Source organism: Citrus clementina, unplaced genomic scaffold (genome assembly GCF_000493195.1).
Source record: "Citrus clementina cultivar Clemenules unplaced genomic scaffold, Citrus_clementina_v1.0 scaffold_3, whole genome shotgun sequence".
Taxonomy (NCBI): domain Eukaryota; kingdom Viridiplantae; phylum Streptophyta; class Magnoliopsida; order Sapindales; family Rutaceae; genus Citrus; species Citrus x clementina.
In genome coordinates this window covers 24,659,647-24,674,533 of record NW_006262339.1, presented here as the reverse complement: position 1 = coordinate 24,674,533, position 14,887 = coordinate 24,659,647, and the positions used below count along the sequence as shown (strand labels likewise).

Genomic DNA, 14,887 nt, shown 5'->3' with positions numbered 1-14,887 from the left:
AGAAGAGACAAAATGTTTCCATCAGTTATACTAACAGTAGCAGTGGAGGGGATTCTGCTTCTGCTGCACTGGAACTGGAGGTTAATGAGATAAGGGAGAGTTACAAAATGTGGAAATGGAAGGGTCAGTACTCCATCAATTACTTGGTTTCTTCAACTCCAAATTCACATCCCGATTCTCCTCCTCTACTCCTTGTCCATGGCTTTGGTGCCTCCATTCCTCACTGGCGCAGGTTAGCGAGATAAGATTGCTCTTTGTTGTTGTGAATTGTCTAGCGGGTTGATTATTGGGTGCACAAAAATGTAGCTCCTTTATTGTGAATTCAATTCAAATTATGTTCTGGGTATTTTCGACTGTAATTTTTATTTTTTGTATGGAGCATGTCTTTACCTTATGTATGTAATATCTCTGACTCTGTTATGTATTATGAACTCCAGGGATGGATTTATATGTGTTATACTTCTAATAATTAATTAAGATCAATGAAGCAAAAGAATAATGAAAGTAAAATCTATTCATTATTTCATGGTGCATTGGCATTAACACTTAGTTCTATTCCTTGCACCTAGACGATGACAAACCAGTGATCTGAGTTTCAGGGTTCCATTTCATATTACCCTTTTATGGATATATGCTTCTTCCATTTTCCGATTCTTAATCTAGTGAAAAAGTATTCATTTTACCGCTCCGTAGAAGAGGGGAATGAAAATTTGTGTGTTCACTACTCCTTTATCCTATTAAATAATGCGAGGAATTGATATTTTTCTTGTCATCTCTGAGGTAATTTCAGGAATATCGGCACCCTGGCAAAGAGCTACACGGTTTATGCAATTGACCTTCTTGGATTTGGAGCTTCAGAAAAGCCAGCTGGTTATTCATATACCATGGAGGCATGGGCTCAGGTGTGCAATGTTCCCTACCCAGAAGTTGGATCTTTCTATGTACTTACGTCATCAATCACTTGAACTTTAGTTATTTTCCTTGCTAACTTGAGTGAGATTCACTGATACAGCTAATATTGGATTTCTTGGATGAAGTTGTTCAGAAGCCAACTGTGCTTATAGGTAATTCTGTTGGAAGCCTAGCTTGTGTTATCGCTGCCTCAGGTATATTTATTTTAACTTCCCCTTTGACATCAGATATTCTTCAACTTGCTTGCAAAGAATCACTTGTCCCTAATTATCCTTTTTGGTATCTATGGTTTACGACAAACCTGCTATATTTTCTACCATAAGAATCCAGTCAAACCCTTGTTCGAGGGCTTGTTCTGTTGAATTGTGCTGGTGGCATGAACAACAAGGCAATTGTTGATGATTGGAGAATCAAGCTATTGTTACCATTGCTTTGGTTCATTGATTTTTTGTTGAAGCAAAGGCCAATTGCTTCTGCTATATTTGAGCGTGTGAAACAAAGGTATTTTCTCTTCTCTCTATTCAGTCCATTGTTCATTATCCCAAGACACTAGAGTCAAAATTTAAAAAAAAAACTCTATGATGTTCATATATTGGTGCTGTAGGGAAACACTGAGGAATATTTTACTGTCCATTTATGCAAATAAGGAATCTGTGGATGAAACACTGGTTGAGGTATTAATATTCTCCTCTTATATGCCATTTTAACCTGTTACAAACATGGCTACTCAGAATTCATGAATCAACCTCAAAACTGCAGATCATACGAGAGCCTGCCAATGAGGAAGGGGCACTTGATGCATTTGTTTCGATTGTAACAGGCCCACCAGGGCCGAACCCAGTTCAATTGATGCCATCAATCTCTATACCTGTACTAGTTTTATGGGGTGATAAGGATCCATTCACACCCCTCGATGGACCTGTTGGTAAATACTTCTCATCTCTGCCTTCTAAACTCTCAAATGTGAAGCTAATTGTATTGGAAGGAGTAGGACATTGCCCCCATGACGACAAGTCTGAGTTGGTCCATGAAAAGCTGCTTCCTTGGTTGGCTGAAACATTTAATTTCTGAGGAATTTACTTTCTCATCAGCAAGTTTTAACGAGCATTATGTATTCTTCCTATTGTAAAAAGACAAAACAACTCTTGTATTTATGTTGTATATATCAATTCTTATTCAACCGCTTGGTTATCTTTTGGCGCCGAAAGGAATGTTGGAGAAACTGATCTCTGACAAGTTGTAGAAGCTCCAAATTGATTCAAGAAATATATCAAATTATTCAATAAAAAATCAAATTCAGCACAATAATAAAGAATAATGATTTAGTAATCCATATTGCTCATGTCAATGATATGTGAATGATAGGATCCAATTTTATACATGAAAAAGATACAATAATCTAAATCGAAATATAAGTTCACAGGCATCTTCAATCCTTTCCTTACAAGTCATTTTTGTAAATATAAATTCTAACCATAGACGATACCAAATCAACTATGGAATCAAATGCACCATTCCAAATATGGAATTGGTAGAGATACTTGAAAAAGTGCATACATGTTTAAGCAAATGGATTCACAACTCAGGTGAGTTGAGTGAAAATGACACCTATCTCAGTCTTCTTCGTTACAGTTGAAACATGTGCTTGGGTCTTCCATTGACGTAGGATCTGGGGTGTGAAGTAAATGGATCCCACATTTTTTCACCCCGCAGCACTGGCACTCCAAAGGGGGAAAAACATTAAAGTGGACTGCCTCAAGAATGCAATTGCATTTCCAAAAACCATTAAAATTCTCTTCACAGAACAGATAGTGCCCCAAATGTAAGTGATATGATTCTACATAATTAACTCTGCTATGAAGTAATCGTGTGTCATGCGTACCACAATCTTTGGTGGTTTTCACTTTGAGCTCAAAAGAAAATGAAAACCATCTGCCACAATCTACGTGACGGTCTGAAAATGCTAAAATAGCACTAAATGCAATGCCCTGCACTCTGCTATTATTGAAGGAATCTGGCGGCATCTCCAAGGTTATAAAAGATCCCACACTTTGAAACTCAAACCACTTTGGAATTTCATTCCCAGGTAGTACTATATGACCTTTGCCCATGGAAAAACCTCTCTGTACCAAAAAAACATAATTTTAAACCCAAAAAAAAAAAGATTGTAGAAATTGTAAGTAGAGAGAGTTAAAGACACACATTTAGCCAATCTTCTTGCCATATTTCTTGCAAACGTACATCGGGCATATGGTTCGTATGCTGAATTCTCAGGGTATCTTCAATAATTCCTGCAGTAGAATTACCTTCCAATTTAAAATTACTGCTCCGGTCAAAAAAAATTGCCTGTAAGATTCATAACTTAGAGAACAAACCTAAAAATGGTTGCAGTGCCAAGCAACCTCGTTCAAGGAATGAAGGCTTTTGTCCGGATTCCAACCTCCCACCATAACTTAAGAGGAGGTACCCCAACACGAAAAGTTGGATAATGCTTTCTGGTATTCTCTCAATATTGGTTTTCGCTAGATTCAATATTATTGGGTAGGATAATTGGCCAAGACATTCGGGCAATCTCTGAAGATTTGAGCAACCACGGAGACTAAGAAGTCCAAGAGACTTCAACTTATAGAGGCTGCTTGGGAGACTCTTAAGCCTTTTACAATCTGAAAGGTCCAAGTACCCGAGCCTATGTAGAAGCTCAATTGATGAGGGTAGTTCTTCAATTGCGGTTCCACTTAAAAATAACCAGCTTATATTACCTGATGAGATCTCTGGAAGCCTTTTCAGTTTTGAGCAGCCCGAAAGATCAAGTTTGGTAAGAAATTCCAAGTCCAGATGGAAGACTTTTCAGGCTTTTGCTACCTCTTAGATTCAACGTAACTAGCTTGTTCAGACGTGGCATCAACGTGGGATTTGGAATTTTGGCAATTAGCTTATGGCAGGCAGCATGGATTATCTGGTTTAACTTACTATAATGCTGCTCGGTCAAAAAAGAGGCCAAGACAAAATCGTTACCACGTATAATAATTTAAGGTTGTTATTGAAAGATTGCACATATATAATAAGATATGCATACCTTCACACAATCCCAAAGTCGTTCAATGTCACTATCAGGCACTTCAAGTAACACAAGTTTCTCTGCACCAAGGTTTGACGGCAATGACTTCAACGGATATCCATACCAGTGAAGATATTTCACTTCAGCAAATCCGGAATCTTGCAAATAAGATATCTTACATTTGTTCTCTCCATTGACTGATGAACTATAGAACTTTAAAAATCTCAATTTAGGCATCTGTGTGAAAGTATTGGGATTAAGACAGAGCTCTTTTACTTTTGACATATCCAAACATATGCCCTCAATTTTTTCTGTTCCCTAAAAATAAATGAAAAAGCAATAAAGTTAAAATCAAATGAAATATATGTGTATTCCACCAATGAATCGCACTTCAACCCCTCCAAGTCAAATTTTTGGGGCAAGTTTCTCACTAATTCACAATTAGAGGTAGCTTAGTTAATAATTCAACTTTTTATTTATTATTTAGTCGAGTTTATGTGGGATTGGAGTGGACTCTTTATCATTTCTCAAATCAATAATTCATGTTTTTAGTTATTGCTAGGCAGTTAAACTTTTAATTGCAAATGCACAAAGAAACATAATAACACAAGTAATACTTAATATAAAAATTCCGTCTGTGTACTATACAAATTGGCATATCAATTATGCTTGCAAATGATTATGCAAGTTGTCATGGCATTTATAATTTATTGCTACGTCATCTAACGGATATGGTTTTTTTCTAATCATTGTTGCTCTTCTATTAATTCTAAGACTCATCAGTTCGAGCATATATAAATATATTCATATCAAGTTTGTAAATGCTAGAATATTTCAAAATAATTATCCACAACAAACTGCTTACCGTGTTATATGTAAGAACTTCATAGATATCCTCATGATGCCACAACCTACTGCGGTTTCCAAGATTAATTGATTCTTGTCGAACAATTTCCCTACCCAGCTCTTGTAGTAAATCATGCATTCTTATCTTGCTGTATGAACCAATAGCAATGAGAGATTTATCAACAAGAACACTTATTCCTATTTCTGGGTAGAAACCGCTTGCATTATGGAATTTCATTACTAGATTTACATCCTCGCCTTTAAAGAAACAAGCAACATCAAGGAAAATATTTTTCTCCTTATCATCCAAACTATCGTAACTTATTTTTAATACCTCTAGGATACTTGGATGGAGGATTCTTTGCAATTTATTTATTGCACTTTCCCAGAATTCCTTTTCTCTTTCATATAGAAAGCAACCCAACACTTTAAGAGCTAAAGGAACACCTTGAGCATATTTCATTACCTTGCTTGAAAATTTCTCGTAACCAACGTCAGGATGGTTTTGTTTGAAGGCATGTCGACTGAAAAGCTCAAGAGCGTGATGATATTCTAATGCCTCCATCTCATATATTTTACTCACCCCCCAATTTCTAAGCACTTGTTTATTTCTGGTGGTTATTATGATTCGACTCACAGGCGTCAAACAATCAAGACTTCCAATTATAGATTCTAATTGGCTGAAGCCAGTCACATCATCAAAAACAATCAGAACCTTCATGCGGCTGAGCCTTCTAAAATTAAGACCAATAACAAGACTCACATTTTTATCTTTCAATAAATTTGAAAGAAGTTTTTGTCGCAAGCAAGCTAATCCTCCCGGTTTTTGTGACTCTTTTCTAACATTTTCAAGGAAGCAAGAACCTTCAAAATCGCTAGAGATTTTGTCGAAAGTAGCTCTAGCGATTGTTGTTTTGCCTATACCACCAATGCCCCAAATCCCTAAAGCGTAAACATCTTTCGACTGAACACCTAGTAGAGATTGAATTTCCTCAACTCTTGATTCTACTCCAACCAGCTGGTTTTTGTTATCATTCCGCCGAAAAACTTGATCCAGCAGTCTCTTTAAAATGTGATTAGCAATTTCGTTTATAAGTTTCGATTCAAGCCTACCAAATACATAAAATTAGCAGCAGTAACTTCAAATAGAAGGGATTTGCATAAAATTGAAATAAGGGAGATTGCTCGTTGTCCAATTGTAAAGTGATGGTACCAGGAGAGTTATTAAATATTGTAAAAATAGTCAAAATAAGTGGTATATATTGATTTGAGTAAGGAAATTTCCAATCTCCCTATAAATTATTAACTCTTTAATTACAAGAATATGTTATATGTGGAAGAGATTTTTTTTTTCCTAGTGGTATATGAGTAAGAGATTGAAATTGATTAAAAAACGACAGAACACCATTAATTTTGTTAAAATATATTGTAAACTTCTGGAGCTTTTATTATTAATTCTGCAAAACTTCTTTTATAGGAGTTCAAAAGTGGGGAAGTTCAAGAAGTCTAGAATTTGATGCATGAAAAAAATTTAAAAGTGTAGTTTATCATCTGGAAAATTTAACTAAGAGTGCTGTGTGAATTTTATTTACAGTGTTGAATATTAGTATGCGAAATTAAAAGTAACTTTTCACCTGATGTTCTGAGAAGGAAAGCCAGACAAAGTGGCTGCTTCCTTCAAAGCATTCCTCCATGTCTGCAGCTTCTTTGAATTCTCCTTAAACCTTTCTTCAAGCTTCGAAAATGAATTGCCAAAACTCCCAGTTTGGTTTCTCACGTCTGATGGATCAACCCGATAGAAAACCGGAATCACAATCTGTGCATACTCTTTCTTGCACTCGAGGATCTTTACAAGTTCATCGAGACACCATCTGGAAGATGCATACCCTTCTGAGAAGACGATAACTGAAATGGCTGATGCTTCAATTGCATTCACAAGTGACTCCGAAAATTCATCTCCTCTGTTAAGTTGGTCATCAATGAAAGTTTGGATATTTTGTCGACTCAGAGCAGAATAGAGATGGCTACTAAAGTTGTCTCGGGTGTCCTCTCCTCTGAAACTAACAAAAACATCATACTTCTTGTTGTTTCGAGAAGAAGAAGCCATAATCAACAGAAACAGTTGAATTGATTAGAGAGAGATTTTGATTCGGATGAAAACAATTATTGAACCAAATGTGCGTGACTCTGTAGAATAAATCGATGCCATGAACCTTCCTTCAAGTTCCGTGATAATTTTTCAATTTCATCTCAATGTCCAAGCACCGTGCACTCCACGACGATTGATTAATTCAACTGCTTTGTAGACTTTTAGCTGAAAAGTCCACACGAACACCATACTTTTCAACACACGAGTTCTGCGCTTTTTTTTTTTTTGTTTTAACCACGAGATATCCTGGGGAGGGCCTCAACTGTGGGAGACACCTTTAAGCCCGTACCACAACCCAGACTAGAAGTCCCCGCTCGAACCGAGAGGCACATGTTCTCCCAACAAAGGCGACTTCCCTACGACTCGAATTGGGGAGCAAACCCAGTCAAGCCACTTAAGGGGACCCCATTGCCAGTGGAGCCACCACTTTGTTGGTACGGCTTCTGTGCTTTAATGCTCATAACTGCCAGCAATAAGTAGGGTGATATGTTACTTTTTATCTCTGAATTTATCTTATCGGTCCTCATCTCTCAATTAATTGTATTTAGTTTCAAAATTATTCTTTTTTGTTTTGTTTTAATAGCTCTTATTCATGTTTCGTAGCGTTGATTTTAAACATATGAAGTTTAATTTTTTTTAAAAAATTAGCTATTTGTTTTTTTTGTAACATATGTCTGATTTTTAGATATTTACATTTGAATTTAAAAAGTAAATTTTTGTGACCTTTGCCGAAATGAAAAAAAATGTTTGAATGGAAAATAAATACTATATCCTAAAAATATTTCAATTCAATATAGTTATTTCATAAACTACGAAGCCTAATCCCTTTTATTCGTTTTGACCTATAAAGACATAACCGCTAAATAACCACATTTAATGTGTTTTCTTATTAGGGAAATTATCAATCGTATACCCTTAGTTTACTCCATTATCAAATTTAGTACAATACTTTCAGGGTATATCAGTCGTCCACCCTAAGTTGACAAAATGTATCTGCCGTCCACCAAACCGTTAATTGCCATTTAAATATGATGACGTCAGGGGGGTAATATGGTCTTTTTATATGATACAAGTGATAATTTTAGGGTATAGAAGTGATAATAAGTTATTTTAAGGGTATACAAGTGATAATTTTCAAGGGTAAAATTGTTAATTAGCTACAGTTCCGTTAACTTTCAAATGGTAGCTAACAGTTTAGTGGTCGGCAGATAACTTTTGTCAATTTAGGGTGGATGATTGATACACCCTTAAAGTGTTGTAATATTTTTTTATAGAAGCACAAATTTAGGGTATACGAATGATAATTTCCCTTCTTATTATAAATCAAACAAGATGCCACTTAATTTTTAGATATTAAAAAAATAACATGTTATTGAAACCTTTATATTCAAGGCCATTCAGATTTTAATCAAATTCTGACCTATTCAGATTTTAAATAAAAAATAAATGCTACCTTAATGTCCTTTCAAGTCTCTTGAGTAGTGATGAAAATTAATTTTATTTAATCTTTCAATGTTGGATTAGGCTTCAATTGTATACCATTGTATCTTATGTTTGAAAATCTTTTAAAGTATTTTAAAATTGAGAGGAAAGGAAAATTGAGATTAGAAAATAATTTAATTTCAACTACTTATGAGTTGTTTGACCATAAACTATATTATATGTCAAAGAACATGTTTAACTGGATAAAATTGTTGGCTACGTCCTTCATTAAAAGAAATTCTATAATACATTAAAAATAATACAACCAATTAATGCATTTATTGTGACGCACATGCAAGCCAAAAGGGAGCACATGTGGCTAATTAGCAAGCTATCGGCTTAAAGCAAAGCACATGCATGCTATGTGCTTGTCGTGCATGATTGGAGGTAATGGATATGTATAAAGTAAAGAATTGAAGCAACTGTCACCATTTTCAAGAATCAAACTAAAACAAAGCAATTCAAAGAGAAAAGAAAAAGAAAGGAAAAGGTGAGAAGGGAAGAAAACAAAAGGAAAAGAGAAGAGGAAAAGAACAAAAGAAGAAAAGATGAAGAAGAAGTGGAAAAGAACAGAAGAATAAAAGATGAAGAAGAAAAAATAAAGAAAAGAAAAACCGAGAGCGAAAAATAATTTTGAAAAGAGGAATTGAGAGGAAATATTATAGGAAAGAGAGTTGGATAGTTATATCTATATCCAGTAAGTCAGTAGGTAACGTATTTAAGAAATTTGAACAATTATGATTTAGTTAATGTCATATGTAAAAGTTTTTATATCAGTTCTAATAGTTAATTTTTTAACCCTATATTTTAGGAGAAATTCAAGAATTAAGGAATCTATAGGAGCTCCAACAAACCCCATAGTGAAAAATGTTTTGTGAGTGGATTACTATTATTACTTATATGTATTCTACAAAGTATTGATGCTTGATAGTATGATTTAGTATCATGTCATGATTATATATACTGATATTATATGATTAATTGAATAATGAGATGTAATTGCCAGATATCATATGTGTACCCTTCCCCATAGGCTCTATGTATGTGTATTGAGAGTTAGATTACTCGGCCCTTGTGATGTAGTTAATTCGGCTGAGTATTGAGAGGTGTTTCCCCTACTTTACTTGTGCAACGATGATTCCAGTGAGTATTGAAGAGTTATTTCTCCTAGATATTATTTGGTGCAGTTTTATCATGTATAAATATATGATTTCATGTTTGCTTGTGTAATGCGTTCAGTGCGAAGTTATGTCATACAATTATGTACAAGCACTAGAGCGCTAATTTATTTATATATATATAATTATATCCACTCATTTAGCCACAAGTATACTATTTTCATATTTACCCCATTTCTTTAAGATTTTCATAGGATTTTGTGCAGTTCAGTTTCTAATCAGTTGATGTTGGGCTACAACACGCATTACTGCATAACTTATATTTTGAGCATGTTTATGTTTATATGTATATATCTAAAGTGTATGTATGTACAGTAAGATGTAAATTGTGCAAGTTTTGAATATATTTTTGAATGAGTCACATATGTTATTATATGTTTATAACAAAGGCCGAGACTAGTGTTATGCATTCATGAATTAAATTTATTTCACAAGCTTTAGATATAAGATCACATGATTCACCTCGAATCCGGCAGAGAGGCTGGGCCGGGTTGTGTCATGTATGATATTCACTTACTTAGATTCAATATAACCATTATTTACGTGATGATTTTTCAAAATAAATGCACATATATCATAGTGTGATTCACTTTTTATATGGCTGATATGGTACTTATCATGTGTTCTACATTTTGTTGCTTAGTTAGAGGTATTTGTTTTAAAATTTTGTGCTAAAAGAAGGTCATTTTAAATTTGAAAGTGTAAAATGTATTTTTATACATTTACACAATACTAAGGATGAAATGGTCTTCAACATAGATTCCTTAATAAATTTTAAGAGAGCTGACAGAAAGTGGTTGTTTAGAGAAAAAAAAATAGAGAAATTGAACAATGGATGAAATGCATCTAGAAAGTAGAAACTGATGTAGTCCAAAAAGGCGTCTTTTGTTAGAGTATAGTAGAAGTAAATATATGAAATAAAATGTTGGAGAAATATTTGTTGGGAATAATAATTGCAGAAAAAGGGATCAATAATTGATAAAACTTTATTTTAAAAGTTGGACTATTGGCACCCCTCTAGTCTCTTAATGAAACCTTTTTTTTCAGTTATATTTATTTTATTTTCCAAGACGCTCTTTTAGTTTTTCATTTAATCTTTTTTTATTGTTAAAACTCAAAGTAGTATTGTGCTATTTTTCATCCCTTTTACAATCTTATTGTTATCCTACATACAAATTAAAAAGTTTTCTAGGTGATAAAGTTTGAATGCTAATCATTAGCTTAAATAACACATATTTTAGATTGTAATTTGAAAGTAATCTTGAGTACGAAATATTTAATCAATAAGAAATACGAAAAGAAAAATAGATTATTCTATATTTATACAATTTATCTTAGTTAGATAAGAATTAAAATGGTAGGAAATTAAAAAAAAAAGGGATTGATTATTAATGTAAGTAATTTGTTGGGAAAAAAATCCTACATGTGTTTATTTCTTCTTTGCCCTTAACTGTAATTTTATTTGAAATAAGGTTTTATAAATGTGGCAGGTTAAGCACTGGAGCATTGTCACGGATGATTCTATCGGATGATTCATAGCTGATAGTGTGTATTACGATAAGATTCAACCTGTTGGTTAATTTAAAATTGTTATCGTCTTTCTTATTTGTGCAACAAATATAATACTTGAGTGAGAGTATTTTCTTTTTTACTTTTGTGTTGTTAAGTGCTGATAACTCTGTTTTTTTGTTGTTGAGTGTCTGCGTCAATGCCTGATGGCATATTTTTAAGTAGCTTTAAAGCATATTTGGCTCTTTGTTTATGAATAATGTTCAATAGCAACCTGCCCCATTGATAAGAGAAATGTATGATATAATTTTTCAAGATACCAACCTGCATTATGAATTGTTATTGGAAGGAAGTACGAGAATAAAATAAGAGCAAAAACTGATTAAAAGATGTATCTTCATTATTACGTGAAATGTATGTTTTGCTTCTCATTCACTTTACCAGAATTACAAAAGTTTTATGTTATTGATGGTTGGATTGTTTCTGGGTTATCCTTGTTTTTCTGTTTTAATTGCTTTACATACATTATGTGTGTAATTTTTTAATGGGCAATCTTCATTTGGAACCTGGAACATGAAAATTTTTAAAAACTTTCTGATTTGTGCAGGGTATGAAGCCTCTTAAGTAGGACTTCTTGGGTGCCACTTCTGTGTTGGGCAAATTTTTTTTTTTTCTTTTTCCAGTCACCATAATGGGGGTCATGGTGAAACAACTTACTAATCACTCTGGACAGGAACGAGCTTCTACAAGTAAAGCACACCTATTTCACTCTTTCCTTAGTATGGAGCTGCTTACCGTTGGGATGAAGATGGTAATGGCCACTATACAAATTACTTTTCTTCCGAAGGAAAATTCTCAATCTTGGTAAATTTAAAGTTGTACTAGAAGACAAGTTGCCTATTCAACGAATGGCTAAATGTAGCATAGTAGCCTCCTTAGACGATTAATTAGATTGCATTCCTTTTAATCTCTCTGTTTTTATTTTTTCTCCTTTTTGACTTGCACTTCTCTGTTCCTTTCCCCCAAAAAAAAAAAAATTGCACTTTTCTGCTGATGTCTTCCCAATATCCTATGATGTACAAATGCACAAATATTCTTGTTGTGACGTTCCATATATGGTTTCTTTTTTATTTTGGTCCATTTCCAACAACATAGAATAGTGAGAAGAATCATTTATTTTAATCATGCTTCTCTGCTTTCTTAAATGTATGCTTGTTCTTGTTCACATTTTACTGTTCGTCATAATTGGTATGGTCTTTCTATGGCATCATCAAGCCCCAAATGTGATGAAACATTTTGAATTTCTTATTGATCCAGCCTTCACTTTAGTATAATTTATACACCATACCATATCGACGAGACCAGGCATGATGAGCAGATATCTGATAGCAGAGTTCTGCGAACCGGTGTGTCCCGTAAGAGCCTGGTATCCGGGGGAGCAGGAGCAGGAATATCCTGCTCATCCACGAGCACGTCATCCGCGAGGCCAATTTCCTGTAAGAAGCATAAAGCCATTTCTGTTGTATTCCTGCTAAGTGTTGATTCGAGGAGACCCAGTCAATGACGGTTGGCGGGGCATGCTCTCCAATCCGAGAATCTAGGCACGAAGGCCACGCAACCACCCACAATTACGGAAATGGGGAGTCCACGTTCGAGAGGTGGGAAGATAACGAGCGCGAATGGAGGGGAGGCCCGAGCTCAGAAGTAACCTATAAAAAGGTAGCCAACGAAGGTAAAAGGGTTAGCAATTTTGAGATTATAACAGAGAAAAGGGAAATTCTAAAAGAAGGAAAAACTATCAAAAAGCCATAAGATCTGTGGCAAGCGTTCCAAAAGCCTTCATATCTGACTTGAGCGTCGGAGGGTTTACGCCGGGAACACAACCGGCGTGCTCTGACTTGTTTCTGTGGACGCAGGAATACTTGGAGAAGAAAGCATACGAGGAGAGATCCTGATCGAGGTGAGGTTGATCGAGCAAATATCCTGGTCGTAGGAAGAGCGTAACCAGAATCTCGCATCAACAAGTATCAATTATAGTTCCGAATGAGTGCGAAAGCAGACTAGTGTGTAACTTCGTGATTTATTTTCTGGTTTACACATCCGTATTTCAAATGGTTTACTGGTCTCCGGCCAAAAGAGAGGGAAAATAAGGGACTTGTGAGACAATCCTCATGGCTTTGTAGACATCAGTTTGGTGGTTGATTGAGAATGAATGATCATACATACATACAAATACTTGTTAGAGGGCTTGTTCTGTTGAATTATGCTGGCGGCATAAACTACAAGGCATTGTTGACGATTGGAGAATCAAGCTATTGTTTCCATTGCTTTGGCTAATTGATCCTTTGTTGAAGCAAAGGCCAATTGCAGATGCAATCTTTGAAGATGTGAAACGAAGTCTCTTCTCTCTATTCAGTCCATTTTTCGTTATCCTAAAATATCATGAATGAAACACCTGCATTTAAAAAAAAAATAGGGAAAAAAATAACACGCCAAGTAGATTAAATCTGCAGGAAAAGAAGGCCAGTAATTTTACAATGCTAAATACGTGCTTTCACTATACCCTTCATCTAATATTACATGCACCACGTCCCTCGAAAATTATTACATGCATGTTTTGTTCCAAGACTAATCTTGGCTTTTTTTTTTTAATTATTAATAGTGATTAGCAAAAGAGAAAAAAATAAAATTACATTCATGAAAATCTTAAGCCTTCTTCGTAACAGTTGAAACATCTGCTTGGAACTTCCATTGAATCCGTAGAATCTGGGATGTAAAGTAAATGGACTCCACATTTTTTCACCCCGCAGCACTCGCACTCCAAAGATGGAAAACGATCAAAATCATCAAAAAAGAAGCGGACTGCCTCAGGAACGCAATTATATTTCCAAAAACCATGGAAATCCTCCTCACTGAAAAAATAGCACCCCAAAAGTAAGTGAGCTGATTCTACGTAAGCAAGGCGCTTCAGAAATCTCCGCGTGACATGCGGATCACAATCTTCGGTTTTCATTTTGAACTCACAAGAAAATGAAAACCATCTGTCATCATCTACATGACGGTCTGAAAATGCTACAATAGCACTAAATGATTGCAGAACTTGGGAATACAAATTATTGCTCTAGTAAAAAAACACTGCTTATATATAAAATTCAGAACTTGGGAATAAACCTGATAATGATTGCAGCGATGTGCAATTATCGGCATCTAAACATCGTATAAGGAATGGAAGCTTTGGTACGGATTGAAGCCTCTCACAATAGCTTAAGCGGAGGTAAGTCAACACAGAAATTTGGATGATGCTTTCTGGTATTCTCTCAATATTGGTTTTCTCTAGAAGCAATGTTCCTAGAGAGGACAACTGGCCAAGACATTCGGGCAATCTCTGAAGATTTGAGCAACCACTGAGATCAAGAATTTCAAGAGATTTCAACTTACATAGGCTGCTTGGGAGACTCTTAAGCCTTTTACAGTCTGAAAGGTCCAAGTACTCCAGCCTAAGTAGAAGCTCAATTGATGAAGGCAGTTCTTCAATTGCAGTTCCACTTAAAAAAAGGCAGCTTATATTACAAAAACATCATACTTCTTGTTGTTTCGAGAAAAAGAAGCCATAATCAACAGAAGCAGTTGAATTGATTAGAGAGAGATTGTGATCAGATGAAAACAATTACTAAGCCAAAATGAGCGTGACTCTGCAGCATATATTGACCTGATATCTCATTTTCCAAGCTTCCTGGACAATGATTCATGGAA

General features: G+C 34.9%; 5 protein-coding genes across 5 annotated transcripts in view; 2 read left to right on the top strand and 3 right to left on the bottom strand.

The window, feature by feature from the left end:
• Nucleotides 1–2,105, top strand: part of LOC112095427 (uncharacterized hydrolase YugF-like) — a 2,636-nt gene extending 531 nt beyond the window's left edge. The window contains exons 2-6 of the mRNA XM_024187217.1: nucleotides 3–232; nucleotides 791–902; nucleotides 1,013–1,413; nucleotides 1,517–1,586; nucleotides 1,672–2,105. Coding sequence (XP_024042985.1) covers nucleotides 3–232; nucleotides 791–902; nucleotides 1,013–1,234 — 564 coding nt within the window. The 3' untranslated portion in view covers nucleotides 1,235–1,413; nucleotides 1,517–1,586; nucleotides 1,672–2,105. The remainder of the gene's footprint in view (nucleotides 1–2; nucleotides 233–790; nucleotides 903–1,012; nucleotides 1,414–1,516; nucleotides 1,587–1,671) is intronic.
• Nucleotides 1,289–1,983, top strand: LOC18049124. The gene is made up of 3 exons (XM_024187216.1): nucleotides 1,289–1,413; nucleotides 1,517–1,586; nucleotides 1,672–1,983. Exons 1-3 carry the CDS (start codon nucleotides 1,289–1,291, stop codon nucleotides 1,981–1,983), a joined length of 507 nt encoding a protein of 168 aa, XP_024042984.1.
• Nucleotides 2,106–2,254: 149 nt separating the features above from the next.
• LOC112100368 lies at nucleotides 2,255–3,699 on the bottom strand. Its single transcript, XM_024189694.1, has 4 exons — nucleotides 3,672–3,699; nucleotides 3,288–3,575; nucleotides 3,115–3,203; nucleotides 2,255–3,035 (listed from the first exon to the last, which is right to left on the bottom strand). The coding sequence occupies exons 3-4, from the start codon at nucleotides 3,160–3,162 to the stop codon at nucleotides 2,526–2,528; spliced, it is 558 nt and encodes a 185-aa protein (XP_024045462.1). The 5' UTR covers nucleotides 3,163–3,203; nucleotides 3,288–3,575; nucleotides 3,672–3,699; the 3' UTR covers nucleotides 2,255–2,525.
• Nucleotides 3,572–4,278, bottom strand: LOC18049123 (disease resistance protein LAZ5). Its single transcript, XM_024189693.1, has 2 exons — nucleotides 3,989–4,278; nucleotides 3,572–3,889 (listed from the first exon to the last, which is right to left on the bottom strand). The coding sequence occupies exons 1-2, from the start codon at nucleotides 4,253–4,255 to the stop codon at nucleotides 3,719–3,721; spliced, it is 438 nt and encodes a 145-aa protein (XP_024045461.1). The 5' UTR covers nucleotides 4,256–4,278; the 3' UTR covers nucleotides 3,572–3,718.
• Nucleotides 4,279–5,094: 816 nt separating this feature from the next.
• LOC112099751 (TMV resistance protein N-like) lies at nucleotides 5,095–7,059 on the bottom strand. Its single transcript, XM_024187215.1, has 3 exons — nucleotides 6,451–7,059; nucleotides 5,198–5,880; nucleotides 5,095–5,114 (listed from the first exon to the last, which is right to left on the bottom strand). Exons 1-3 carry the CDS (start codon nucleotides 6,921–6,923, stop codon nucleotides 5,095–5,097), a joined length of 1,176 nt encoding a protein of 391 aa, XP_024042983.1. The 5' UTR covers nucleotides 6,924–7,059.
• Nucleotides 7,060–14,887: the final 7,828 nt, after the last annotated feature.